The 27,221-nt window shown below is 50.4% G+C and overlaps 2 protein-coding genes across 14 annotated transcripts in view; one reads left to right on the plus strand and one right to left on the minus strand.

The window, feature by feature from the left end:
* Positions 1-27,221, minus strand: part of LOC138111062 (ankyrin repeat and BTB/POZ domain-containing protein 2-like) — a 45,219-nt gene that overhangs the window by 9,333 nt on the left and 8,665 nt on the right. For 5 of the 13 annotated variants that reach the window (XM_069016251.1, XM_069016248.1, XM_069016252.1 and 2 more), the window contains 9 exons: positions 21,641-21,793; positions 20,226-20,391; positions 17,083-17,172; positions 16,534-16,635; positions 14,990-15,086; positions 14,191-14,326; positions 12,974-13,200; positions 12,094-12,272; positions 8,552-10,929 (listed from right to left, as the gene is read on the minus strand). In XM_069016251.1, coding sequence (XP_068872352.1) covers positions 10,753-10,929; positions 12,094-12,272; positions 12,974-13,200; positions 14,191-14,326; positions 14,990-15,086; positions 16,534-16,635; positions 17,083-17,172; positions 20,226-20,391; positions 21,641-21,786 — 1,320 coding nt within the window. In that variant the 5' untranslated portion in view covers positions 21,787-21,793 and the 3' untranslated portion in view covers positions 8,552-10,752. Of the gene's footprint in view, positions 1-306; positions 2,665-8,185; positions 8,266-8,551; positions 10,930-12,093; positions 12,273-12,973; positions 13,201-14,190; positions 14,327-14,989; positions 15,087-16,533; positions 16,636-17,082; positions 17,173-20,225; positions 20,392-21,640; positions 21,794-22,700; positions 22,825-27,221 lie in introns of those variants that run through there. The other 8 variants (XR_011151237.1, XR_011151238.1, XR_011151239.1 and 5 more) reach the window with 8 other exon arrangements.
* On the plus strand, positions 3,982-8,447 carry LOC138111063 (mas-related G-protein coupled receptor member X1-like). The gene is made up of 2 exons (XM_069016254.1): positions 3,982-4,456; positions 5,239-8,447. The coding sequence occupies exon 2, from the start codon at positions 5,349-5,351 to the stop codon at positions 6,291-6,293; it is 945 nt and encodes a 314-aa protein (XP_068872355.1). The 5' UTR covers positions 3,982-4,456; positions 5,239-5,348; the 3' UTR covers positions 6,294-8,447.

Consider the following 27,221-nt stretch of genomic DNA (forward strand, 5'->3'; position numbering starts at 1 on the left):
CTTTCCTTCTTTTTTCCCACTCTAAAGCCCCTGCCTTGTCTGAGGAGGGCAGGTTCCTGTCTCATAGCAGAGCCCTTCCTAAGGCTGCTGCCTGCCGTGGTTGGGATGATGCTGACAGTGCCAAGAGCTCCTCATCCCTCCTGGGAGAGAGCTGGGCAGCAGCCCCATCTCTTCCTTGGGGGGAAGTTGTCCCTCCTTTTGCCACGGCCTCAAATCCAGGGGAAACCAACGTTCCACAGGTTCTGGAAAGGGAAGTGAGAGGGAAAGCCGTGGGGGGTGAGTCAGGCTTTGGAGACACACGGGAGGTGAAACATCTTAAAAAGCATTTATTAACAGAGTTGGTAATAATGAAGAGAGCAGAGCAACTCCCACATCTGGGAGGGTTTTTCTCTCCCTGTCTCCCGTTTTCCTGTTCACTGAAAAGGAGAAACTTTCCAAGGAACAACCTCTGGTCCAGGAAAGAACAACTCAGCCAGGGAGCGTCTCCCAAGGCAAGTGCAGGTGGATCATGATCCTTCCATGAACTTTTTCGACTTCCAGGCACCTTCCTTGTCTCCAGTGTCACCCAGGCCAGTCTCTACCTGAGCTTCCCGTTCTCCATGGAATCCTAGAATGGTTTGGGTTGGAAGGATCACTGAAGACCATCCCTCTCCAACTCACAAGATTGCACACAGCCCCAAACTCGGTGTGCATTTTGGGGAACGCTTTCCAGGGGCCATCCTAAACACCTGCCCACTCACCCGGGCAACAAAGCTCATTGTGAAGCCTCCACAGGGTCTTCCCACGTGTCATGACCTGCTGGAGATGGACAGGAATGGCCCAGGAATTGTTCTGCACTGCTGTGCCGAGACTTCTGATCCACCTGCACGCTCTTTTTGATCAAAGACACCAAGAAAACCCACTGGGAAAAGCTCTGAGCCTTAGGGACTCCATTTTAATATTCCTCAGGGTAGGGAAGCTCACTTCTGAGACAGAGGGAGCGCAGGCCTGTTGAGTGGGAAAGACTCCAAGCAAAGGTTTCAAAGCAAAAGGCTTCCTGGGTGTCCCTGCCCATGGCTGCAGGGTTGGAATGAGATGATCTCTAAGGTTCCTTCCAACCCAAACCGTTCCATGATGATTCCGCAGATCATCCAGAATCCAGCCCGGGCAGGAGTTCCCCTGCTGGACACAGCACCAGCCTGACAGAGCTCGAGGAGCATTTGGACAGCGCTGTCAGGCACAGGGTGGGATTGTTGGGATGTCCTGTGCAGGGCCAGGAGCTGAACTCGATGGTCCTTGTGGGTCCCTTCCAACTCAGGGTATTTTATGCTTCTCTTTTATGATGATTCCACTAACGAGGATTCCACCGTGTTGTCCCTGTTCTGGGGCTCTGGCACATCCTCAAAAGCCCTCTGGAGTGAAAGCCAAGAGGATGGTGACGTTCAGCCCAGCTGTCACACCCCGTGAGCCCAGCTGGTGGCAGAAGCTCTCTGGGACAGGAAATATCCCCAGGGCGACGGTGATGAAGAGCAGGGAAGTGAAGTCAGCGATGGCCAGGCTGGGCACGCGGATGGTGATGGGGTCCCTGCGGGGGCGGAAGCCGAGGAGCCAGAGCACAGCCCCGTTCCCACCATTCCACACAGGCACAGGAGCAGCGTCACAGGGACTTTGCTCCAGTGGCTGCTGTCACAGTCGGTGCAGTTGTAGTGCTGCCCTCATTCCAGCTCCCGCTGGATGCCTTCCCACCGGGCTGGCTCCAGCAGGCAGGGCTGGCTCTCTCCGTGCCAGGGGACAATGGGCTCATTGGGACACCTCTGCTGCTTCCCCTTCCCCTCACACAGCTGGAAGGGTGACAAACAGAGACACCTTAACAATGCTGCTGACCCCACACGTGGCTCTTCCCATCTTTTCCCACGCCCAGCTTCCATGTGGAGCAGCACAGGGAGAGCCGAGGGACAGGACAGATGGCAAGGAGGATGTGGGACACTGGTCTGGAGTGCCTGGCACAAAAGCTGGGGAGATACCTCCTTGCTGGCTTTGGACAGAGCTGGAGGAGGAAAGCAACTGGAGAAGGGAAGGATTGCCTGTGGAGATGTCATAGAGCAAGTGGCTTTGGGATGGACCGGACCTGGATTCTCAGGTGTCAGCTGAGATCACTGAGCTGCTGGATTCCTTCAGCAGGATGCTCGTTTCAATATTCCCCTTTTCCCACAAGATTTATAGCTCTTAATACCCTACAGACAGAGATTCCCTGAACAAACATGGATGACCAGGTTGCATCCCCATGAGGGGGCACTGATTAAGCTGAAAGAGAAGAGTCTGACCTTGTTTCCTCTGTTTCCTCTTGCAGCCTGGACAATCCCAGTGGAGCAGACACGCTGTGGCTTCACATCACCTCACACACTGCAGCTGCTCTCCCTGGCTCGGGATCTCCAAGAGGTTCCCTGGAATGATCACTTGGGAAAGGGGAGCGAAGCCCAGCGGGTGAGCCCGAGCGGTGTCTGGCGTGGGGTCTGTCCCAGGTCCTTCCACAGCCCCCTGTTCTCCGTGCTGGCTCGTGTTCTCCAGGGCTCTCACAAACAGGGAACGATTCCAGAGCCTTTGACGGGATCAGGGCTCTGGTTCTCATCTGCTCTTGCCTTTGTCCAGGAGATGAGGAACAGGAGAGAGCCTCAGCAACGAGACCTATGGGAAAAGCAGTTTGTCTCTGTGCCAGCTTCCTCTTCTGTTTTAAAGCAACCCCAATCCCAAAATCCTCTCTTTGAACTGCTTGAACTTGCCCCCTCTCATTCCTGGGCTGGATCCTTAGGACCCTGCACTACAAATGTGCTGCTGAACTTTGACTTCTGGTTCAAAGCTACTTTTGCCACTTGTATACCACAATTTCAGTGGTACTTGCCCTTCACCACGCAGTTTCCAGGAGAATTCATGCAACAGTAAATTCTGTGCGTGAGCTGGAGCGCAGGCACACGGCAGAGGGGTGATTTGGGATTTCAGGAATGTCATTTTTTCTGAGAGGAGGTGAATCAATGCTGCTCTCTTGGCTACAACCCTTAGGAAGTCTGAGGTTTCATCTGAGTCATCTACACTCCCTGGGGAGTCAGACAGCAGCGTACAGAGAATTCCATGGAATTCCTAGAAAGCTGCAGTGAGGGGATTCCTACTCAGGATGACATGTGCCTGGGAGCTGGGATGCTCCTGCTGGAAGCTGCTGTGCGTGGGGACCCTGGGACCAGAGCTGTCACCTCTCCTCCTTGCTGACACCCCATTTGTGCCCCCAGCTATGGAATCTCACAACTCCTCACCATGCCAATCCTTCCAAGGGCAAACACTTGATGATCCATGAGCTAAAGGGGCTCCAGGAGAGGTGCAGAGGGACTTTGGACAAGGGCCTGGAGTGACAGGACAACAAGGGGAAATGGCTTCCCACTGCAAGAGGGTGGGTTCAGATTGGATATGAGGGAGAAATCCTTCCCTGTGAGGGTGGAGAGGCCCTGGCACACATTCCCAGGGATTCTCTGGCAGCCCCATCCCTGGAAGTGTTCCAGCCCAGGGCGAATGGGGTTTGCAGCAACCTGGTCTGGTGGAAGGTGTTCCTGCTGGCAAAGGGGTGGGGGGTCAGGTAAAAACAACCACAAGTGCTCCCAAGACTGAGGAGGAGCAGGATGAGCTCTGCTGAAGGGCTGCAAAGGGGATCACAGCACCCCCAAACCTGTGCTCTCATTGAATCATTAAGGGTATGGCAGTAATTAAGGTGGGCTCTCAGTGCTGATAACCTGGCTGCAAGCAGCTGATTGCTGTCCTTCCCTTGAACTGTGTGAGCCTGCAGCAGAATGACAAAAATGGGAATTCTGGGCTCATCTGGGCTTTTATGAGGCCCAGGGGAGGTGTTTGCAATGATCCCGGAGATCTTCCTGGAATGGGAGTTGATTCTGACAAGCAGCCAGCTGACTCACCAGCACTGCCACCACTGCCAGAACTGCCAGCATTGCAGTGCCAGCACCACCCCCCTGCTGCTGGATGGACCATGACCCCTCAGGGAAGTGAAGCCTGTCAGGAGAGGGAAGGCAGTCGGAGAGTGGACGTTCAGCACAGAAGGAGTGTTTCTGATCGGGGGAAATCAGGAGCCATTTGAAAAACTCTTCATGTGGAGCTTCTGACAAAGCCACTTCCTCGGTAGCAAAAATCCCCAAGGTAAATAACTCCAGGGAAGTGGAGCTCTGACAAAGCCAAAGTCGCAATTTCTGACTCTCCCATGACTCCACTGAGCCTTGAGAAGCAACACGAGGACAGGGCACGGAGAGGAGCTGGTGGGACAGCAGTGGGCACCTCCTGGTGATCTGGGCACTTTCTCCTTCGTGTTCCTGACCTGCGAGGAGCCACTTTAGGATGTGGATCCCAAAGGAGCAAGGGGTGCCAGGAAGGGCTGCTGATCGGGACAGAGCCCCTGTGCCTGCTGCTGCCCCACACTGAACAGGTCAGTGCAATGTTCTCCTTCCTCCCTGCCCCACCTTCCTCTCCTCCTGCAGCTGCTCTGTTCCTGCCACCCTCTCCCGGTGACCGCAGTGCCCTCCCCAGCTCCTCTCTGCTCTGCCCTGCTCTTCCATTCTGCATCTTGATACCAAAAGGGGCCAGAATAAACTTTCTAACACTATGGGAAGCGGGAGGAAGCAGGAATTCTTTACCTGTGCAGGACACACAGGAGGATCTCTCCTTGTTCTGTGTGTGTGGGGAGACTTTACAGCAGGGGTTTTATCCACTATAAACACAGAGAGGCATTAAAATGTGGTTCTTGTCTGATACATAAACATCATTTTCCTAGGACTCATTTCCATGCATCCACCTCCTCCTGGGAGTCCTTTCATGATCCTGGAGGTTCATCAGGAGGGCTCTCTGGTGCTCCTATTCACTGAGTGCTCCCATATTAAAGGTGACCTCGCCTTGAACTTTCCCTTTGGCCATGCACGGTTGCTTCTTGTTACAGAACTGCCCCAGAACCACTGCAGGCATCCAGATCTGTATCTCCACTGGCTCCAGCCTCATTTCTTTCCCTGTGTGCACATATTTAAGTCCTTTTTTCTTTTTGACTAGTTGGTCTTTCAGCAACATCGGGGAAATGAAAATGTTTATTCTCTGTGTTATTTACCAATCCCCTGCCAAACAGCCCAACCCTCCCCCCTCCCTCTCCCACCCCACCATTCCCACCACCCTCCTCCCCTGCACATCTCACTTCTCTCCACCGAACCCTTCCCGCTGCAGGGAGCTGCTGAGGAGCCGCTTGGTCCATCCCTGGATTCTCCAAGCACTGACTGCCCATCCACTCTGAGCACAGCCGGGGCCACATCCCAGCGCCTGCCCAGCGTCCATCCATGGAGCTGAGCTCCGTGTTCCCACCTTCTGCCTCACCCACTGAAGGAGATGATCCATGTGAGACAGATGTCACCAACGTGGCCATACAGAGTGTGACACTGCTCATCTGCCTCTGTGGGCTGGCTGGGAACGGGGCTGTGCTCTGGCTCCTCAAACTGAAAGCCCACAACACCCGCATCTTTGACCTGGCTGCTGTCGACTTCATCTTCCTCCTCTTCGCACTCCCCTCCGCCCTGCTCTTCCTGCTGGAGAACGTGTCCTGCTCTCCTATCCTGCCCCAGGTGTACGTGAGCTTCCTTTTCCAGCTCTCCATGGTCTCCTACTACTGGGGGCTGTTCCGGCTGGCGCGCATCAGCGTGATTAACAACCTGAGAAAGCTCTTCCAGCTCTGCTGGTGCCACCCTCCCCTGCGTGTGTTGTGGGTGGTTGACAGTGCCCAATTCTGGGCCTTCTTCGCTCTCTTCACTGTCATTCCCACGGTGACAATGCTGTGCCCACCACACCAGCAGGAGCACTGCCTGGTGGCTCTCACCTCCATGTTCGCCGTCATCCTGCTCCTCATTACTGTACCCATGATCATTTCCAGCACAACTGACATCGTTAAAGCCAAGTGTGGCTCCCAGCAGCAGCAACCCAAGAGGTTCGACATCGTTGTCTTCCTTGTTGTGCTCGTCACTCTCTTCCTGAGCCTCTGGAATTTCCTGCAGCAGCTTGGTTACATCGCTGTGTCCTCCCAGGTTGTTTTCCTGCTCGCCTGCATCAACAGCAGCATCAAACCCTTCATCTACTTCTCAGTGGGGAGTTCCTGGAGGCCCTGCTCTGTGGGGAGGTGCTGGACGCTCTGTACCGTGGGGTCCCTCAGGGAATCCCTCCGGAGGGTCTTTGAGGAGCAAGAAAAAAAGACTCCCACCAGCAATGCTGCTGTCATGGACTCGGTGATCTGAGCCCGTTGATCCCTTCCCCTGTGCTGCTGAAGGACCCTGGGACACTGGCTGATGGATTCCTTGAGCCACCAGATCAATAAATATCCCTGGGATCAGCCTCCCTGGGCTGGTGTATTCCTGCAGGAGAAGGGAGCAGGGGCAGTGCCACGGGCAATGTGGGAGGGATGCTCTGCAGGGAGCACACTGGAGCATGGATTTCCTCCTCCCTCCCGCCTCCACGTGGCTCCAAGCAGTGCAGCCAGGCTCAGTCCTGTTCCCTGGCTCTATTCCCCATGGAATGACCCTCACTGCCTCTGGGCCCCAGGGAATAAACTCCATTTCCTTTTGGCTCAGCAGATGAGTTTCGTGGCGTTTTGAGGGAGCTCTTTCCCGGAGAGGGTGGGACAGGTTAAGCCCTGGGGACACACCCAGCACGGGGCAGCGGTGATTCCCCAAATCTCTGCGGGGCTGCTGCCTCTGGATGGCAGGAGAGGGCTCGGGATGGCACGGAGCATCCTTCCCCTTCTGGCCGGCAGAGCCGGCCCTGCATTCCCGGTGATGGGAAGAGACACCAGGTAGGGCTGCAGAGCTGGGCAGGGACAGCAACATTCCCTTCCTCTTGGAGTGGGAATTTGTCACATTCCTTAATTCCAGAATGAAATCATTCTGAGTAAAGAGCAGGGTCAGAGGTGAACTCCACTGAACTCTTGTGCCTGTGACCAAAACCCGCTGGAAATATGGAAATTGACGTCACCAGGAGCTTGGACCATTGGATTGCACAGAAATTAGGGGGTTGTGCTGCTGTCCTGCACAACGGGGCCGTCCTCTGGTTGCCCAGCATCCATGTCCAAGGAAGCCCTTCAGCACCTCCATCCTGAACCTGGCCACCCTCAGGAGGAGCTGAACAGCGACTCTGCACAGCAGCTCCAGCCACAATCCAGGCTGTGCTGATCTTTGCCATTTTGGTACTACCCTGTCATAGCTTAGCAAGCACAGTCCTGGAAGGGATGTCCTTGCTGAGGGGTGCTTACAGCTTCCTCTGGGACCTGACAGAACCTATCAGTGGCCAGTTTGAACATGGACAATTCTTTAAGCCACTTAAAGTTGTGACCGCCTCTGTGATCCACACTTAAGAATAGACAAACTCCCACCCAAGGTCTCTCCCGTTTCTGGTGCTGGCACAGGTGGCTACGGGCCCTGTGCAGGGGCCAGCGGGCCTGGCCTCGCCCTGCTCAGGCCAGGCTGGGCCGGGCCACGGCCATCCTGGAGCCAATGGCCCTGTTCCAGCCATGGAACCCCCCCCACTGCCTTGCCGTGGGCAGCCGGAGCGGCTCGGCTCTCCCCCCTCTCCACTTCGATAAGAAACATTCAACATTCCAGCTGCAAAGCTGCAAGGCCGAGGTGAGATTAACCCTTTTATTGCTGTGAAGAGCTGAAAACCTGAGGGAAGAGAGAGAGGAGATGCTTAAAGCTGAAAGTCTGTTGTGAAGCTATGATATATCAGAGTATCCTGTTGTAATTTCATGAAGATATGGGGGGTGGAGTGTTCAACTCTTAAGCAAAAGCACCTGTGCTGAGATAGGCAGATGCTGACGCAGCTGTAATTTCATGAGAACTTTGGACAGGAAGAGATGGACCAGATGAACCAGATGAGGACTTTGGCTCCAAATGGGAAAGGAGAAAACCTCAGTTCCTAGAGATGCTCCCAGAGATAGTCCTAACAATGAAGATGAGGAGGACCCTTTGCTCCCAGGGAAGGAGAAGGGCCTCTGTTTTTTGTTTCCGAACGGCTCAACCTTAAAATTGTACCCCAAAAAACTTCAAGAGTGGACCCTCGAAAGCAGTTGTGGGGAAAGCTGCAAGTCAGGGGAAGGGACTCACATTGGGAACAGAGAGACTCCTCTTCCTAAATGGACTGAACAATATTTGGAAGTGGGTGGCTGTCTCGTTGTGATACTGTTTTCATAGCACGAGCAAGAAGAGACTTCTCTTTCTAAATGGACAGAACAAGGTTATTATGGAAGTGGTAACAGACTGAACATCTCAAGGGTTGTCTTTTTACATTGTCAGTGGGAGAAGGGAGGAAGGTGGGGGGAGGAGGAGAGTTCTGAAGGTGTGGTGTAATTTTTTTTTCCTCTTTGAGGTCTGTTAATAAACTTCTTTATATTCTTTCAAGTTTGGTGCCTGCTTTGCATTTCTCCTAAGTCTTATCTCACAGAAGATAAACAGTAATGAGTATTTTGGACCAAACCACTACACTAAATTGGTGTTTCTGCCCAGTTTCAAACCCAACCCGCTACACATGTCCACAGAGGCAATCCCAGCATCTGCAAGAAAGAAAGAAGCAGCAAAAGGTGATTTCTTCTCTTTCCAAGTTATTTCAAGTGCTCACACCCAAACCAACCTTTGCTCTTGATTCTGGCCGGGTGCATGGTGAGCGGTGGGCACAGGTCATGTCATCCATGCTGATGTGAGTGATGCTTTCTGGGGGAAAGCAGCTGATTTCCAAAGTTCCCTTCCTGCCCTGTGCCTGATCTGCACAGGAGAAAACCCCTTCCCTGAAGGGATTGTGCTCCCTCTAATGCCATTTGCCCAGTCTGTTCCATGGGGATATTGCCAGCCTGGGGCAGCAGAGGCACCCGCAGCTCTCAGCACTCTCTGCTCCAAGCACAGCTCTGGGCTCCTTTGCAGACTGCCTCTGCTGTGGGGTTTTCTCCAGGAGAAGCCAAGGAATTGCTCATGGAAGGGTGCAGATGAAGTGATCCCAAAAGGAAGCAAAGAATCAGTACTCCAGGAAGAGCCCTTGGGAGCTGCTGGGCTGAGGTGGGAAGGGGACATTCCTTGCCTGCAGGGCCAATACACAACAACCTCCAACCCAAAGCACAGACTGGCAGGTGGGGTCTGACAGCACCACTCTGACAAACCTCCTTGTCATTCTTCCCTGCAGTGACTTTTGCAATCAAACTCTGAAGCTGACAAGCCCAGCAGCTCTGTCCATCCACTCTGGAAGGAAAGGATACTCCAGGGATGAGGCCCATTCCCAGCAAACGCTCCCAACACAGCCCGGAGGCACCGCTGGAGCTCGGGTGTGGAGCTGGGAAGGGCTGCCAGGAGCACGCAGCCCCCAGGTGGGGTGGCAGCGGCAGCAGCAAATTCCCCCAGGCTGATGGCACAACAGAGAGACAAAGGCCAGCAGTGCCCACGGGAGGTGCAGGGTTAATTCTGCTCCCTGCCCTGCCCCATCCCTGCAGGAAAGCTCCAGGGGGAAGAGAAACTCTCAGGGTGCCCAAAATGCAGCATCTGTCACCCTGATCCCGCTTCAACTCAGCGTGGGGGGCCAAGCTCCCCCCACAGGTAAACACTGAGCTGAGCTGCTCAGGCTCAAACACAGCCCCAGGTCTCACCTCCAGCCTGCTCCTGGGGCTGCTGCCACATTCCTGACAAGGTGCCAAAGGCCCCTTTGGACAGGGCTCTCTCTGTGTCTCAGGTGCTGGGCACTGCAGGGACCAGGGCAGCCCCCTCTGGGGACAATTGGGGATTCATCCCACACCACAGGCAGGACCAGGGGCCCTCCAGTACAGGCTGGTGGGGCCAGAGCTCCTTGGGTTTGGCTGCTCAAACACCAAAGCTTTTGGCAAAGATGGGACGAGTTAAGTGGGTTTTCCTGTCCTGAGAGAGAGAAGAAATTGTTGAAATTAAGCATGGAAATTAAGTCCACTGTGGAAGTCAAAGGCTCCTGGCTTTCCCACTCCTGTTCTGATTGCTCACTAGAGGGTTTTATCCATAACAAATGAGAGGTGGCACCAAATAAAAGAGCACATAAGTAAACCTTTCCCCAGGGAATACACAATTATTCCTATGCCTGGCCAAACAAACCAGCAGCCAGTTTTAGGGGAGACACTCCAGACTCTTATCTCCCTCCCTGGCTGTAAAACACTTGCAGAGGCTTTGGAGTTCATACAAGCTTGTCAGGATTTGAATACTTCATTTAAATTCCATTCAGATACTGGAATGGAAGTGTCCTAAAGGCACCTCCACTCAGACTTTAATTTTAAGCCCACTACCACCAAAGAAGTTTGATGTTCTTTTCTCAAGAACACCCCACCTCTGCTTCTTTAGGTGTCTCCATGGGGGACAGAAAATAAACGTGGACAAATTTTAGAATGCAGCTTCCAAGTCAAGTTACCTGCTAGGAAATGACTCCAGCTCTCTGGTACCTCGGGCTGTTTTAAACACAGCCTGGCCCTTCATGGCTGAGGCTCTGAGCTACACAACCTGTGAGCTGGCAAGTAACAGCAGCTGAGGTCTCATCCCAGCTGTACACAAAAACAGGGAGTGGGGGCTGCACTTGGATACCTGCAGGCAGGGTTGGGCCCCTTCTGAAAGCTTCAATCCCTGTTTTTCAGAGATTCAATCAGGGATAATGACATTTTCACAAAGCTCTCTTAAGGCACATGAAAACCCGAGTCAGAAAATGGAATCAAACCCTTTGTTCCCCTGGCCTCACTCCCCAAATTCCAACGGGACAGACAAGTCCCTCTCCTCGGAAGGCAACGTCTCCTACCTGGATCTGTGCCTTCCGCAGCCTTTGGTGGCCGCTGTCTCCATCCTCCCACACCTCCTCATCTTCCTCCTCAGCAGGCCTGGCTTCCTCATCCTGCAGAGCAAGCACAGGGACAGTCACCAGCCTGCTCATCCCAACCCTGGGCAGCAGGGATGGACTGCTGGGACCCCCTGGACAGTCACCCCTCTGCTGGGCACCATCCCTGCTCTGCAGTCCATTCCCGTTCCTGGCCTGGCATCTCCTTTGAACGGGATGTTCAACCACAACCACTTGCTCTGCTGCATTTTGGGACAGCAGAGACTCCCCCAAGGCAGTGGACAGAGCTCCTGTTCCCACACCCTCTGCCTCCCAAAGCCCTGCTAGGGCCAGGCAGAGCAAAGGAAACCCCTCAGTTCCTGCTGGAAATTTCCTCTTGTGCTCCTAAACCCAGGGAAATCGTGGCTGCCCCATCCCTGGAAGTGTTCAAGGCCAGGCTGGATGGGGCTTGGAGCACCCTGTGGATGGAATGAGGTGATCCTTAAGGTCCCTTCCCACCCAAACTATTCTGCCATTCCAGGATGAATCTGTGATCTCTCCCTGCATTTATTCTGCATCGTTTCCTCTCTAATTTGAATTCCCAAATCGAAATGATTGTTTAAAGAAATCATTTAAAATTATCCCAGGAATAAAAAGGGGTGCATCAAACATACAAGAATCATTCCTACATCCATCAAATCATTAATTGGAAGCCTCTTTCCTCATCTCTGTCCTTAGTTTTCCTTTCCTGGGAAACCTTATGATCCCACAGATTTTCCAAGAAATTTACTGGGATTGCAGAAAGGTTTGCTTTGTCAGGGAGGCAGGGGGGTTTACAACACTTGCTCCTCTGCATCTTTATCCTTTAACCAGCTTTCCCCCCAAACAGTGCTTCAAGAGAAGTTCAGAACTACTAGAAATGGATCAGGTTCACCTTTTTTCCTCACTCTTTTCCAACTACTTCCAAATTCTTGGAATTATCCTCAAATGAGGCCTAGAAAACTACTGTGAAAACATCAATCAGAGGAACATCTTGAAAAGAGAAAACCACATCCAGCAGCAGCCAAAACAATCCCCCTGTTTTGGGGCTGTATAGGAATTTAGATAAATGCTCCCAGGGCCATTTCCACGCCATAACTCCTCAGGGACTTTGCCCGGCCATTCCCTTCCTCCTGCTGAGCGCAACAACAAAAAAACCCCAGAACACCCAGCTCTGACACAGTTAACAAAACTCTGACTTACTTTGCTGGTTTTGAGGATGTCAAACATGAGCTGCAGCCCCTCACTGACCAGCTCTTCGTTGTAATCCTCCTCTTTGCTGGTGACAAACTCCCGCAGCAGGGTCTGCACCACGGAGTAGCGGGACTGGTAGAAGGTTGTCCTTAGCGACTCGATCCACACGTGGAGCTTCCAGGGCACTCCTGCAGCCACAGGAAAAAGGGACAGTGAAAGATGATTTCCTGAAGTGCTTGTGAGGACATTATCCTGCTCCTATTACTAACACTTGGCAGCACTGAAGCAGCTCTACCTACATCCTGAGAGCAGACAGATTTTTACCTTGATATTAAAGGTGACTGAACTGGGTCACTGACAGATTAAGTGACAAAGGATTGGTACCAGGATCATGAATTGGAAATTTCTGCTGATTGTTAAGGACCAAAGATTTCCTGTTTTGTCCTGAGCTTCAAGGTTAGTCAGAACCACTAAATAAATTTGAACTGGAGTTGTACGAATGCATAACCCCACACAAATGGGGTGTGAGGTCCTTGCTCCTGGTTACACACAAGCTTCAAAGCTTCTCTCTCCTACCTTGAGATCAGATTTGTTCCTTTACCTTAAACCATTGAATAAACACTGAATTTTAGGTGTCAGCATCTGACAGGGAGAGATGCCTCTTGCCCATGATACGTGGGAACAGAGGATCCAGCCAAGAGTGAGTGACATCCCAGAGCAGCAGGAATTTGAAAAAAAAAAACCCCAACCTTGTGAGGAGCCTTAAACACTTCTAAAATTTAAATTAGGCAGCTTTGCAGTTGGGGTTATTGCTCCTCTAAGTGAGAGGGGCAGAAAAGGAAGACTTTCATGCCTTAGATGTGCACAGTGCTCAGCAGCAAGGGCTCACCCAGTGCCCTGAGCTCCATGGTGATGTCCACGTAGCCGTGCTCGGCGCTGTAGTACGTGGCCTCCTGCAGAGCCTTCATCCGGGTCTTGCCCAGCCGCACCTGCCCCTCGCTGCAGCTGCCCTGGCTGGAGGTGTCACTCTGCACCCCCTCGGCCAGAATCTCCTCCAGGGACAGCACATCCCCCTTCACCTGCTGCGGCTGGGTCAGGAGCTTGCGCAGGACGTTCCTGAGCAGGGACCAGAGGTTTCACTCTTTAATAAATGAAATATCAACGACTCAGACAGGACTGGGGGGATTTGGGGTCAGGGAGCCGGCTCAGTAAACAGTAACTTCCTTCCCAAAGACAGCTGGCACTGTGGAGCAGCACTGAAACCGCTTGTCCTTTTCCTACCTCACATCCTAGCAACTGGTGCCCCGGCAGCAAGGGCAAACCACGGCCTGTACTCCTCATATGGTGGCTTTGTTTGGGATTTCACACGGCACTTGCAAGCAAGAGACTTTCTTGTTTGTGTCCGGCCGCTCTGGGGAGTTTGCATCACTGGTGTCCCTCAGCCAGCTGGGGACAGCTGCTCCACACATTCCCCAGCCCAGCAGGGCCACCCAGTGCTCGGCTGTGCTGCTGCATTGCCACCAGCTGGTGCTCTCCTTGCACCCACACCACCCCCTGGGGCTAAATCCAGCTTAGTTAAGGTTGTAGGATCACCCCATCCTATCTGATGGCAGAACAAGCCTTGAATCTCACTAACTTTTTTCTGGGAACACAGAGGTTTCTGGAGGAGCTTGCAAGTAATGTCTTATTTCTGAGATGGGGTTGGAGAGCCCCAGGCTGGCTGGTTTCATGATTCACCTCTTGGCTGGCCATCCAAAAACCAGAGATGCAGGGAACCAGGCCACTTCAACCTGATTAGATTCCACCCCAGAACACGGACCAGGATCTCATAACCCTGATCTCAACCTACCCTTAGGTGGGACTTGGTCTGCTGATGTAGGGCCTAGAACCAGCTGACTCTCAGCGCTGCACAGCCAGACCAGCAAGTGTGAATAAGAAACAGTGAACAGAGATCTTTACTCTTCTTTGGTTGCTGTCAGGAGAGTCTTAACCCCGTCTGCTGAACTGCACACGCAGGGATTTGGGTCACAAAGTCCCACAGGACACACAGCAACACCTCGAGTGCAAAACAACCCCTGTCCTGAGCAGGAACAGAGCATTCATTACCTGTGCCCGTGTGCTGCTGAGTGGCTGAAGCAGTTCATGTCCTCGTGGAGTGACGACGACATCCCGCTGACTTCCAGCATGCTCAGCAGTGGATCGGCGCCCCTGCTGAGCAGCAAGCTGACCAGCTCGTAATTCCCTGGGGAAAAAGGACAGGAACATCAGGATGGTCCCCTCTTTGGAAGCATCAAACACAGGACTGGCAGCAGGCAGGACTCCCTTGCTCCGTTCCCATTGCATGGAGTAGGGAGCGGTGCAGGAGACCCAGCACTGGGTCTCACTGGGAGGGGAGGAGGCCTTTTTTATCCCTTCCATAAAGCTTGGAGCAGAGCAAGCCAGACATTCATATTCATAAATGCACAAAAACAGTGCAGAAAGAAATTAAGGAGAAGAACTAAAACCACTTTGAGGTGAAAAGTGTTGACAAACAAGCCCAGCACACACTCGTTCACAGAATGCTCCACTCCGGACAGCCCACCAGGAGAAATGGAGAATTCTAACCTGCATTTAATAAACTAATATACCAAATTTCTTCATATAACAGTTATTTTTCCCCAGGCTGAATGGAAACTTGTTCATTTTTCACATCTGGGTGTTGCTTAGGTCCACAGACATGCCCAGACTAGACAGGGGCTGGTTTATGTTCCTTGACAGAGCTCGGTGAAGGAGTTGGTGCTGTCAGCTCTGCTGTGGGGGCTCTGGGGAGGAGGCAAGTGTGGGACAAGTTGGAAAACAGATACTCAGGGCCCATCAGGCTGGTGGCAGGAAGAGATGGAGCGTGCTGAGGCCACAGGGAGCTCACCTGCAGCCGAGGCCAGCTGGAGGGGGGTCTCGGCGTAGTTGTCCTCACCAGTGTTCACAGCAGAGCCCTCCACGTGGGCACCAGCATCCAGGAGCAGCTGCAAGAGGCACAGGAAAGACAGGGAGTTGGGAAAAGAGCAATTCAGAAGGACAAAACAGCCAGGGCTGCATGCTAGGAAGGAGAACCGGTGGGTTCAGAGCGAGGAGGGCACGCACGCCAAGGGCCCGTCTGGAGAGCACCACCTCCTTTTTTAATCTCCTTTATGGTCATGGCTGTGCAACTGCAATCTCCCAGCTCCAAAGGGCTCTGCAGTCAGAGCAGGAAGTCCATCTTAGCTCCATGCTGTGCACAAGAAGCAGGGTTCCTCCCCAGGGAATCAGCCCTGGAGGATTCACACCTCACGGAGCCTGTGTAAGGAGCTCTGGCAGCTGCAGGGATTCATCACGCAGAACCTGCTTTCACTGAGCTGCTGTGAGGGAAAGAACCCCCTCCCAGGTGAAGGGGAGAGGGCTACAGGGTGATGGGGATGTTTTATGGCCGGGTGGGGCTGGCAGAAGGCTCTGGAGCACCCAGAACAGCGCTGGCAGGGGCAGGCAGGGAGGATCAGCCCTGTGCCTGTGCATCCACCAGGATATTCCATGCTTCCATGGCTGTGGGCGCTGCAGTACACAACAGGAGCTTTGCTACACTTGGCTTCATCTCCTGGCAGAATCAAACTCGTATCTTACACATAAATTAAGGCTGTCCAACCTCTGGAATACCAAAGGCTGCCTGGGCAGTTTGCCAGGTGGAATCTAATCTTTATAATTATGTACAAATGTACACAAACAAAAGATCAGAGTGTGCAGAGTGTGCAGCCTCCATTTACTTACATCTTGGTTTTTTTCTTCTCCTTCCCTTTGAGCAGAAGGTAAATTAAATTCAACAGCAATTGATTATCTGCTGTGATCAGTTTTTCATTCCCCTGGAAGTCTGGGTAGCATTTCTGGGGCTCCACCCCATCCTGCTGCCCCCTGTGATAACTCCACAGAAAAGGGAGCAGGGAGGATGACACAGGCTCAAATCTCACGTCAGCTTAAGTCTTGTTCATGCAATTCTCAAGGATTATAAAGGAAGTTACAGATGATTTGCTGCCATTAGAGCAGAAATCAGCACACACTGGATTTTTGCACATGTGAATTTACAAACCAATTAACATCGACTGTCACAAAGCTCCTGATCAAGCAGCCAACCTGTAACCATTCCACACGAAGCACTAGTTTATCTAAACCCAAAGAAATGATTGTGCAGCATTGTTTTGGAAGCAGTGAGCCTTGAACCAATACGGAAACCAAAGAAAAACATGGAAACACGCTGTGTTTTGTTATCAAGGCCTTGCTAGGATTATGTCACCAATTTTCATTCTCCTTGTCTTAAACAACACACAGTTTTTTTCACTGGTTTTTAGGAGGCTCAGGAGCTCAGGAAGGCTGAGAGCAAGGGCTCACAGTGCTGCATTTCAGTCCCCCTGTGCCTCCTGGAAGGATTCCCAGGCAGAATCTCACCTGAACCACCGAGATGTGCCCGTGCAACACCGCGAAGGTGAGGGCAGTCCAGTGCCGGCTGTCGGGATGGACCGAGGGGTAGCGTGGAGAGGTACTGGGCACCTGGGAGAAGGGAAGCAGGCAAATCACCCTCTGCAGCCTCTCTGCCTTCATCCCCAGCCTTGTGCAGAACCAGCTTCTTCCTCTGTGAGTGACAACCCCAGGGAAGGGGGACTCGGGCCACTCAGGGAACACTGCCACCACCACTCCCTCTGCCCCCTGCCCCCCTGGGACTTTTTAATGGGCTCACTGGTTTCTCCCTGGGGCAGCTCCTTCCCTCCCCCTCCTCGTGCCTATTAGACTTGCCAGTGCCAATCCTAATTGGAGCCACTGAGTGCTCCAAGAGGTTTTGAAAGTTTTCTCCCCCCTCCCAAATCCCTGAAGCGACGGTTTCTGAGAGAACTGCCTCACTTGAAGCTTCCAGAACTGAAGCCTTCAGTTGCTAGGAGAGAATTCAGAGCTCCTCCTGTTAGTTTACAGCTGGATAATTATGGGCAGAGGGTTACTCACTGGTATATCTAAATTTGCTCCAGCATCTATAAGCATTTGGACCATGGCTTCATCTCCAGCAGCACAGGCGTACATGAGGGGGGTCATACCCTTCAGAAAGGAGAAGAAAAATAAAACCAAAGTTATCTTTCTATCCCTACTGTCATGGACACAGCGAGCTTGAATCTTAACATACAAAGTGTGTGTAGGGACAGCACACATATGTTTATAAAGCATTTTTGATTTCTATGCAGAGTGGCACAACTGATATTGGAAAATGGCCTGGGAAAACCATCACTGGACAAGGCTGAAAGAACACAAAAAGGATCACTGAAAATCCCAGCCCTGTATTGTCCACAATTCTCCAGCTTTCCCAAGGCTGCCAACAAAGAAACGCCATTTCTTGGCTCATTTGTAGCCAAAGGAACTGAAGGCAGAAAAACCCACAAAAATACAGAAGATGAATTTATTTGGCAACTTCTCCCCATTGCTAAAATCCGGTTTGCCACAATATTTCAGCATTTCAATCCCATAAATCTCTCTCCCTCTACTTAACCAGCAAACCATGACGGCTCAGAGATGAATTATGAGGAAAACGAGCCTTACTTATGGAGTTCATTCCCAAAGTAGCCAAGGACAGAAAGGAAATGGCCTGGTCAAAGCCATTCCTGCTCACATCCCACAGCTTTCCTGCCCCCTCCCCTTAATTACTGCAGGCATTTGAATTTTTGCAGGCAGCATCTCTGCTGCTCAGTGGGCAATAACAGAGCTTCATCCTTAATGGGGCCTGTACTGTAAAATGGAATTACAGCTCTCAGCCAGGAGACTGCTCCTGACTCTGCAAAGGTGTCTTTTCAAAGCAGCCACAACTCCAAGCTTCCTGCTTTGGGGCAGCTCCATTTGTGACGATATTTCTGGGTGAGATTCTCTCTGGGGGAGGTATTTTGGCTTTTGTGGGGCTTGGGAGGTTCCACACTCATTACAGACACGTAAACTGAGAATTCAAAACTCAGGTCTGCAGGCACAAGCCCCAGTCAGGGTTCTAAAACTGTAGGCTTCTATAGACTTCTGTTGTCCTTTTAAAAATTTGTAATGTTGGGTTTGCACTCCCTGCTTGCCCCTTGCAAAGGGAAGAAGAGATTTCCTAAAGAAGAGTTTCCCTAAACATCTCAAATCCCCTGAAAGCAGGGTGCTGGCTGGTCCCCACCAGAACTGAATACAGGGACCTGCCCCAAACTCAGGTTTCTGAGTTCTGAGTTCTTTCCCACAAATCTCCATGCACACAGATGGAGAAGTGGGTCTGAACATCCTGGACATGCTCACACCCTGGGAGTGGTCCAAATCCAAACCTGGATCTGAAGCCTTCGTATTAAATTAGTCCAGCAGTTCTCTCATGCCTACGTCAGTTTTCCCAAGTTTGGGCATCTGCCTTTGCCTTATTCTTTACCAAGAGGGGCAAAACAAGCTGGAGGCAAAGTTCAGCTTCGGGTTCCTATTCCAGCTATGGCAGAGTTCATTCCCAGAACTTAGATTTAACTCTGCCTGGGGTTGGCAGTGCCATGCAGGCACTTGCTTGGACACAAAGCTGAGTTGCTCCAGAGTCAAGTGGGGAATTTCCAAGCAACAATGTCTCCAGAGGGGCCATGTCCTGCCCTTTTTCTTGGTGCCAAAACACTCTCTGAGGGGCAAAGATGGCAGAGCTGCCCCGCTCACAGCAGGGCTGGCACGAGGATCACACCCACAGGATGAGACATCAGTCAGTGACAGCAGAAACGCCTCAAACTTCCTCAGGGAGCTGCCCACAGGGGTCTCCACGCTGACAAAAGCCAGACAGCTCCCAGGTTGCTGGCTGGATGAGAGGTAGGGAACATCCTGCAGCAAGAAGTGACAGTCCTGGCACCCGTGTCTGTGGTGTTGGGGCACAGCGGCTCACAAGGCAAACCACAAAATAATCTCTGAGAGAATGACAGGCCTCTCTGGGCTACAGGAACTGCAAAAGGTTATTTAAAAATGTAACAGAGCAAGTGGGAAACCTTCATAATATAAACCTGCCACCTCAGTCACTTTACTGAAGTACCTATGATGTGATACCTGCCCCAGTGACCACAGAGAGCTCCTGGTACTGGATTTGTAAATAAGGCAACTGAAGGCCCAGCTATGTCCAGGAGCAGCTTCTACTCTTTGTGTACACTTTCAGACTTCCCTTAAAACTGCAGGAAGGTGGGAAGTGCCACGCAAGACATGCCAGGTTCAGAGCTGGGTCTGAAATGCTACTGCAGCAAAACTCTGGCTGTGAGAAAACCTCTCTACCTGAATGTAAACCCTTTCCAGTGCTCAATATCCTCTGTTCCAGAGATGTGACAGCTCATTCTCCTCCCTGTGACAGCTACAACGAGTGTTTATTTAGGAGAGGTGGCTTTTTTTCTCCCCCTTTTTAAATTAAAAGCTAATTCCATGCATTGAATGATGCCCCAGAGGACAGACTCTGCTGTTACTTGATGGGACTGACAGCACGAGCAGAAGCAGCCAGAGACTCCCAGGACTACCAAATCCCTATGGCTCAGTGTAGCTGAGCAGGGAACAGTTAAAAATGGATAAACAGACACATCAGCATGATGGACTTGGAGCAAATCTAACACTGACTGACACCAGGCCACTGGGGCAGGGTTCTCAGTGCTGCTTCCTGTATTCCAAAGGGCTGGAAGCCCAAGAGACACGAAACAGTAACACCTTGTGGTCACTCCTCCCTGACCCAGCCTGGATTTGGGCTGTTGAGCCCGAGGGAAGAGTCACTGGGAGAGAAACCACTTTGCTCTGACATCCTCTCAGCCAGCACCTGTCAGACTTTCCATTCACTGCCCCTGTGTTAACCTGCCTGCCATCAGTGCCTGAGACAGCCCGTCCAAGGAACAGGCATTCCAGCTGATAAACAATCCACTCCAGGCTGTAATGGGAGTTTTTGGAGGGGTGGCATGAGAGTGGGCCGGGAAAGTATTGTTTTGTGTTTTAAGGGATGCATTTTCAGCCTAAAACACGAGCTAGAACTAGAAAACCCTTGGAGAGGCAACAAACACGACCTCGGATTGATTTGCCAGGTGCAAAGGAAGGAGCGAGCTGCTGATGCAGGGAATTCTGGGGTTGTGAGCATTTGTTCTGGGGCACACCTGATCATCCATGGTGTTCACCCCATCAGGGCCCAGGGCATCGATGGCTTGGTTGATCAGATCCGTCCTCCCGCAGTTCAGCATCCGGAAGCCCAGATCCTGCTGGAATTTCTCAGGAGCAGCTTTAGCATCCAGTCTCCGGAAGGAGCTGAAGCAGCACTCAGGTCTGTGAAAGACAAAACAATTCCTGGATGGTGCCCATACCATAAAAAAAGATAAGGATCTTTAGTCTTTTCTGGGCAAAAAATATAGAAACTGTTAAAAAGTATGAAATAAAAATCAAATTTAGGCAGGGGAAAACCCTCAATGCTTTTCCAGCAACTCAATTAAAGGAAGTGCTTTAACATGTCTATGAGGATCTACTAAATCCTTATCCTTCAGATGACTACCAAGACAACTTTTCTGTCATCTGGAAGGAGCCCAGGGATTATTACTGTAAATCCTCTGGCTGTCTGCTCAGATTCTTCTGAATCCCAGACCTGGAAGTGTCTCCTTCACTGAAGGATCACTTCCCAAGTGGAGGTTTCCTATCTCAGCTGGGCACTGGCAGGCTCAGCCCTTTGATGTTATTTTAGGGTGAATGCCTTCCCCTGTACCTGTCTGGTTCCCAGCACAGGCTCTTGAGCAAACTCTCAGTGAGTGAGATATCAGCCTGCCAAGTTCCTCTGATAAATGAGGTGCTTTCAGCACAGCCATCCTCCTCTGGAGAGCCTGGACAGCCTGCCAGAGGAGCAAACCACTCATCACCTCACGTAGAAGATTCAGGATGAATCTCATATAAAATCCTACAGCCAGGCTATCACAACCTTGTTCCAACTGGTATCATAATCTACAGCATTGCACAGAATATGATGCAAATCTTTATATAATAGTAAGAAGAAAAAGAACAACTCTGTAAAAAAAAAGTGAAATAAAATCACTCCACTTGAAATCCAGTGAACCACAGAAAAGCAAAGGTTTTTGAAGGGATGGCACTTGTCTTTGCACATTGTTCCTATCCCACAGCAAGCCAGAAATCAATCAATCAATCAATCAATCAATGTCAAGATCTCCTTTCCCTCTGAATGTGCTGGATACAAAACGACTGCTTTAAAGGATCAAATAATGTGCTGTGGAACCAACGGGGTTTTTTCATTAGTTTAAATCTTTCATTCAAGCTCTCTTAAAAAGCAAAGAATAATCTTGTAATTAAGGCTGAGGCATCAAAAAACCCCAAACCCAAATACTTGTATTTCATATTTAACTTTCAGAAAGACAAAAATCTTTCTGCAGAGTTTGGCCACAGTTCCTTCATCTCTCGAAGTACCAGAAGGTTAAACACAGCACAGTGAGATCTGGCTTCTGGGGAAGGCAGCAAAACAACGCTTCGAGAAGCTGCAGGGCTGGAGGACCTTTCCAAAGCTTAGCCCACGTACTTGAGCTGGCGAGGCTCGCAGTCCAGCCCCGGCAGGAGCAGCCTGGCCGTCTGCCGGATGTCATCGCTGTCCACGGTGCGGCTGCGCCGGTGCTCGGCGTAGGTGATGGCCACCCGCATCCACTCCATCAGCGGCGGCAGCAGCATGAAGGGGCTGGGAACGAGGGCACAAATCCATTAGTGAGCGCTGGCTGAGGCAGGAGGACGCTTCGTGGCTGCCCGGGCGTGCACGGGGGAGCCTGGCACGGATAAATCCCCCCTGAGGAGGGAATGTGGACTGGAAGGTCACGGCAGCAGGAAGGAGCTGCTCAGCCTCGGTCACCTGAGCAGCTTTTGTAGTAACTGTGTCTGTTGTTCTAAATAACCCAGAGGTACAGGATTATTTATTATTTATTGTTATTGTTATGCTCCTCCGCTAGGAACACGAAAAATATCCTTGAGTGTTTGCAACTTCAACCAAACCTTGTTAATTCAGTCCTGCCTCCATTAATCTTTCCATTACCACTATCCCATCCAACTGACCCCAAGAAGTGTTCTTCTGCATTCCCTTAAAACAAGGACTGGCTCACATCTCAGAAGATAAGAGTTCTTGAATTTTAGTGGATCTTTATCAAGTTACTAAGGCCTTGGCTTGGCTATGCCCTGAGTTTAGAGAGTTATCCTGCAGTCAGACACTAATGGAATGAAAGCCATCTGGATAATATTCTATTTCTTGGGATCCTTTCTCCACCGAATCTGCCTTCAGAGTTTCCTCTGCTTAGAGAATATAAAATGGTACAAGAGTAATTTAAATCTAGAACTGGCAGCTCTGATCCTTCTTACCACAGACAGAAATAACACCCTTTTCCATCCTTTGCAAACCATGCTTAAAAATAAGGTGCAGCATCAGACAGGTTTTACTTCATGTTACTCCAAAGCACAGGAAAAACTAAATTGGAGCTCACAAAAAAAAAAAAAAACATTAAGTAATCATTGGGAACTCACTACGAAACTTAAAAAGAGCTCTCAAGCCTATGGTTTATTTATTGTAATCACATTTTACAAACTTGACTTTACTTTACCAACAGGGAAAAGGTTCCATTTTCAGGCTGGAAACAAGCACTGGTGCTGCTCTGGAATGTGCCATGTGTCTCATTAGAAACACATACTTGTAACATCTGCAAAGCTGGGGCAGGAGGAAGGTTTCTAGAGAGGCAGAAAATAATGAAAACCAACTTTAAAGTGTGTACAGTTGCTGACAAGAGGCAGATAAATATACATGATAGTTTATCTGTGACAGTATGGTCACAGTTATGGGGTCAAGGATGTGACTGGTTTCCATCTGTCCCCCCAGCCCCACACGGAGCTGTCAGGATCCTGATGGACACGGAGGAAACAGAGGAAGGGAAACCACCAAACCTGCTCCTGCTGCTGCTCCCAACTCCTCAGTGACCTAAAACTCTCTGTAAGGTGGAAACTACTGCAAACAATTTGGGAGATGAACTATTCTTCCATGAGTCTGGACCTAATTGCACTCCTGACCTCAGTTAATATGGAGCAAATCCAGGGGAGGCCATGGAGATGCTCCGAGGTCTGGAACACCTCGGCTCTGGAGCCAGGCTGGGAGAGCTGGGATTGCTCAGCCTGGAGAAGAGAAGGATCCACGGAGACCTCCGAGCCCCTTCCAGGGCCTAAAGGGGCTCCAGGAGAGCTGGAGAGGGACTGGGGACAAGGGCCTGGAGCGACAGAACAAGGGGGAATGGCTTCACACTGACAGAGGGCAGCGTTAGATGGAATATTGGGAAGGAATTCTTCCCTGTAGGGGTAGTGAGGCATTCTTGGAACAGATTCCCAGAGAAGCTGTGGCTGCCCCTGCATCCCTGCAAGTGCCCAAGACCAGGTTGGACAGGACTTGGAGCAGCCTGGGACAGTGGGAGGTGTCCCTGCCCATGGCAGTGGCATGGAACAAGATCATCTTTAAGGCCCCTTCTAACCCAAACCATTCCATTATCCTGATTCCATGATTCCAACAGTGGCTCTGGCCAGGCCATCTACACCACATCCAAGCCTTTCCCAGCTCTTACACAAAGGTGACTGCCCTGGTTTGCAAGCACAGAACACTTTCCAGACAAGATCCAACCAGTCCAACATGTGGAGTCCTGGCACCCAGGAGCCACCCTGAGGAGACCGACCCAGAACACCTTGCCATGCCTGACAATTCCAGCAGCAAAGGAAAACACTGGCACCTTTTGGAGCAGGACATGAGCACAATTTACATGCATGAAAGGAATGAGCCTGTAACAGCACGTTAGGTGACAGTCAGAGATAGACACGGGCACAGAGCCAGAGTGGGGTGGCTGCTCCTCTTGGACCAGCCTTGATCCTGTGGGCAGAAAAACCAAGAGGTAACTCCTACGGTGCATTCCAGCAGCTACACTGGCAAACTAACAAAATTAAACCAAAACAAACAAAATCCCATGCTACCTGCAAGCAGATTTACCAGGGGTCAGCGTGGTTCTTCGCTACCCAGGGCCGAGACTCCTGCTTCCCCAATCTCTTTTTTGCCCATTACACGTAATTCCCTACAGCAGGAGCAGGATTGAGATAGCAGCCCTTTGAGCTATGACTTCAATGTGATCTGCCAATGTGCACATGTTCAAAGCATATGCTGGCTCTGGAGCCAAAACCAATCTGCCAGACTCAATTGCTGAACTCGTTTTCAGGGCCCAGTTGTAAAATCCTGACAGGGAGCGTTGCCACGCTCATGAAAACTGCCCGGAGCTCCCGAGCTAAAAGCTGTGTGAGCAAAGAGCCAGGAAGAGAAACATGTTTCTGGAATACTGAGAGCTGTTCCATTAATTATAGCTGGAAAAGTTTGTTCAGTTAAACAAAGACAATTCTTACCGAGGCAAAGGGGTTTTCACAATAAACAGGGAAACGTTTCCCATTCACATCCCAGCACAAGCCAAAACCTAACTAGTGTTTCAAATAAGACATTTTAAAACACAGAATACTGGTATCTAGAGGCAAAACACTTCAAGGTTAGAAAGATGATGCTAAGATGATTCTTTCCCTTTCAGGACTAAGGAAAAGTTGATGAAACTCCTGTTTTACTAGTGACTTGACTGATGTCACACTCCTGTGAGCAGGGATGCCCTGTGTCTGTCAGTCACCCCGCTGCTGATGTCAGTGCTTTCTTCATGAAAACCCGAGGAATCTTTTGGCTTTTCACATTCCTGGAATCTGAGATGTTCCAGGAATTAATTTAGCATGAAGGCACTAAGAACACACCAACACACTCGGGTTTGGAGCTCTCTTAGGCACAATAATGCAATGTGTGCTCTAAAATCAGGTACCCACTCCACCCAATAATGTCATTTAAGAGTCCATTTGCTTAAATAAAGGGCATTCAAAGCCCACAGGGTGTAGCATTTGTGAATGAAGGGACAGCACTCTTCTCTCTAACAGTGCCAGGTAAGACACAAAATCTGCCATTAATCAAATTTCAGAAGGAGGAGTAACATCCCTGCTGGATCAAAGAGATGCCAGTGTGGCATTTCTAAAGTTTCTTTAAATTATTGTTTTGCAGGAGGACATCGCTCTGTCCTAATGGCAAACTGCTCAATGAACACATTTCCCCTAAATCTTCAAGGAGCTTCTGCTCTGCTCCTCAGTTCTTGTCTTAAAACACCAAAGAGCTGCTGTGCAGAATGAAGAGGAAGCTCCAGTGGTGAATGAATTTGTTTCTGCTTTTTACTGGAAAGCAGAAGGAGTTCCATGTTTGCATTTTGCCTTAAATAACTGAATGAACAGTGCCACATAAGGGTACAGATATGAGAAATGCAAGCAAAAGTGTCCTGAATTCCAAGAAAACAATGGTTGCAATGAAGTCCTTCTATGCCAGACTAGAAATCATCTCATTCTTCCATTTTGTGTTTAGGACTGCAAAACCTCCCCATTGCAAACTCTTTCTGTGGTTCTAGACCTGGGATAGAATCTAACTGAACCTGAACAGCACTGGGAATGGCAGACACAACAGCCTAACTCTGGGATCCTGGTAGGTGGATTTAATTGGCCAAGCTCAAATTCCTCCAGTTTTCAAATACCCGAAATTTAGAGCACGCATGCACTACATTTCAACACTTGGAGCTTCTCGGCAGATGCCACAAATTCCAGCTATTAAGTCTGCTTTCAGTGCCAGCAGTGCTGCTGAGCAGCCTCTTGCTTTGCCTGCTACAGGGTAGGAACTTCTACTGAACTTCAAATGAGAGCAATTAAAATACCTCGATATATGGATGCAGGAGATCTTTCAGCAGGTCACAGTGTGGCCTAACCAAGAGCAATGCTGACAGGACACATGGAAAAAAAGCTCTTGCCCTGGCACCCTCAGGACGCTGTGGCCAAATACCAGCACCAGCAGAGGGCCAGAGGCATAAGCAATACCCTCCTACAAAGCAGCTTGTCAAATTAGCAAAGCTTTCTATCAATTTCTCATGGACTGTGAACTACAGAGTTGCAGATTTTATGCCCAGATGGCAAATGACTGACTAAGAGAGCAGCAATGTTTGTTTACACCCCGACACCTGCAGCACAGGTAGATGAAAAAACCCAATTGTCACTCAAGGCTCCACATCAAGTTATCTGTTACCCCATCTCTCTCTCCCTAAAAAGCCACACTCTAATAGTCTCGTATTAACAGATGAGATAAACATTCTAATAGGGATAAGAGAATGAAGATTTCTTATGCTCAGATAAAACCTGTTCTTGCAACAGGCCCAACCTGCTTCGTGCTGACCATGGCTGAGGGTGCAGCACTGCGGTTCCTACAGGAACACGGAGGAATCTCAAGCTCCAGCTGCCCACCCAGCTAATGACCAGCATGAGAAAACACTGATTTTTGCTTCTAATGCCAAATTGTAATGATATTTTTTTTTCTTTTCAGCCCCGTTAAAATGCTGCTGCCAAAAAAGCAGATCTAAAAGCCCAGGAGTATCGATGATTGATAAGATACAAATGACAAAGCTAAACATGAATCTATTCTAACACCATTGCACTCAATTCACATTGCACAATTATTCTTTTTCAGGTTTTTGAGGAAAGTATCAGTGTTCTAAAATCTTCACCTGCTCAACACTTCAGTACCTGTTGCTTGAATCAACTGTTCTCCCAGCACCCAGTGCTCTGCATTCCAAACACCAAAAAAAGAGTCATCAATAAAATGTATGAGAGACATAGGATACACCTTTCTTCCCAGGGTTTCTACCTCAAAAAAAAAGCCTGAAGAAACAACATTTTTTGAGAAACAAACTGGTTTTCATGATATTTTCTTTGCAGCAGGTACCTCTGAGCCCTGACTGTGAGTGAAGATGGACAGAGCCAAAACTCTGCCACTACACTGGGGCAAACTGTGCTCTCAGATTAAGCCAGTTTGGCCACTTGTCTTTAGGTATCTTGAGTGTCTCAGCACAGACAGTTCAGCAGAACAAAAGTGGCCCCAAAGTGTGTTAATTACACTGTTGTAACTTCTTGTACAAGGAAGAATGGGATGCCCAGATGGAAAGTCACTTAAGGCACCTATGTTTCTGTGATGTTCCACTGCACCA

This window comes from Aphelocoma coerulescens, chromosome 5, assembly GCF_041296385.1.
Source record: "Aphelocoma coerulescens isolate FSJ_1873_10779 chromosome 5, UR_Acoe_1.0, whole genome shotgun sequence".
In the NCBI taxonomy this organism is placed as follows: domain Eukaryota; kingdom Metazoa; phylum Chordata; class Aves; order Passeriformes; family Corvidae; genus Aphelocoma; species Aphelocoma coerulescens.

Bases quoted from the DNA above. Each gene is read 5' to 3' on its own strand.
- LOC138111063 (XM_069016254.1), top strand. From the start codon at position 5,349: ATGGAGCTGAGCTCCGTGTTCCCACCTTCTGCCTCACCCACTGAAGGA.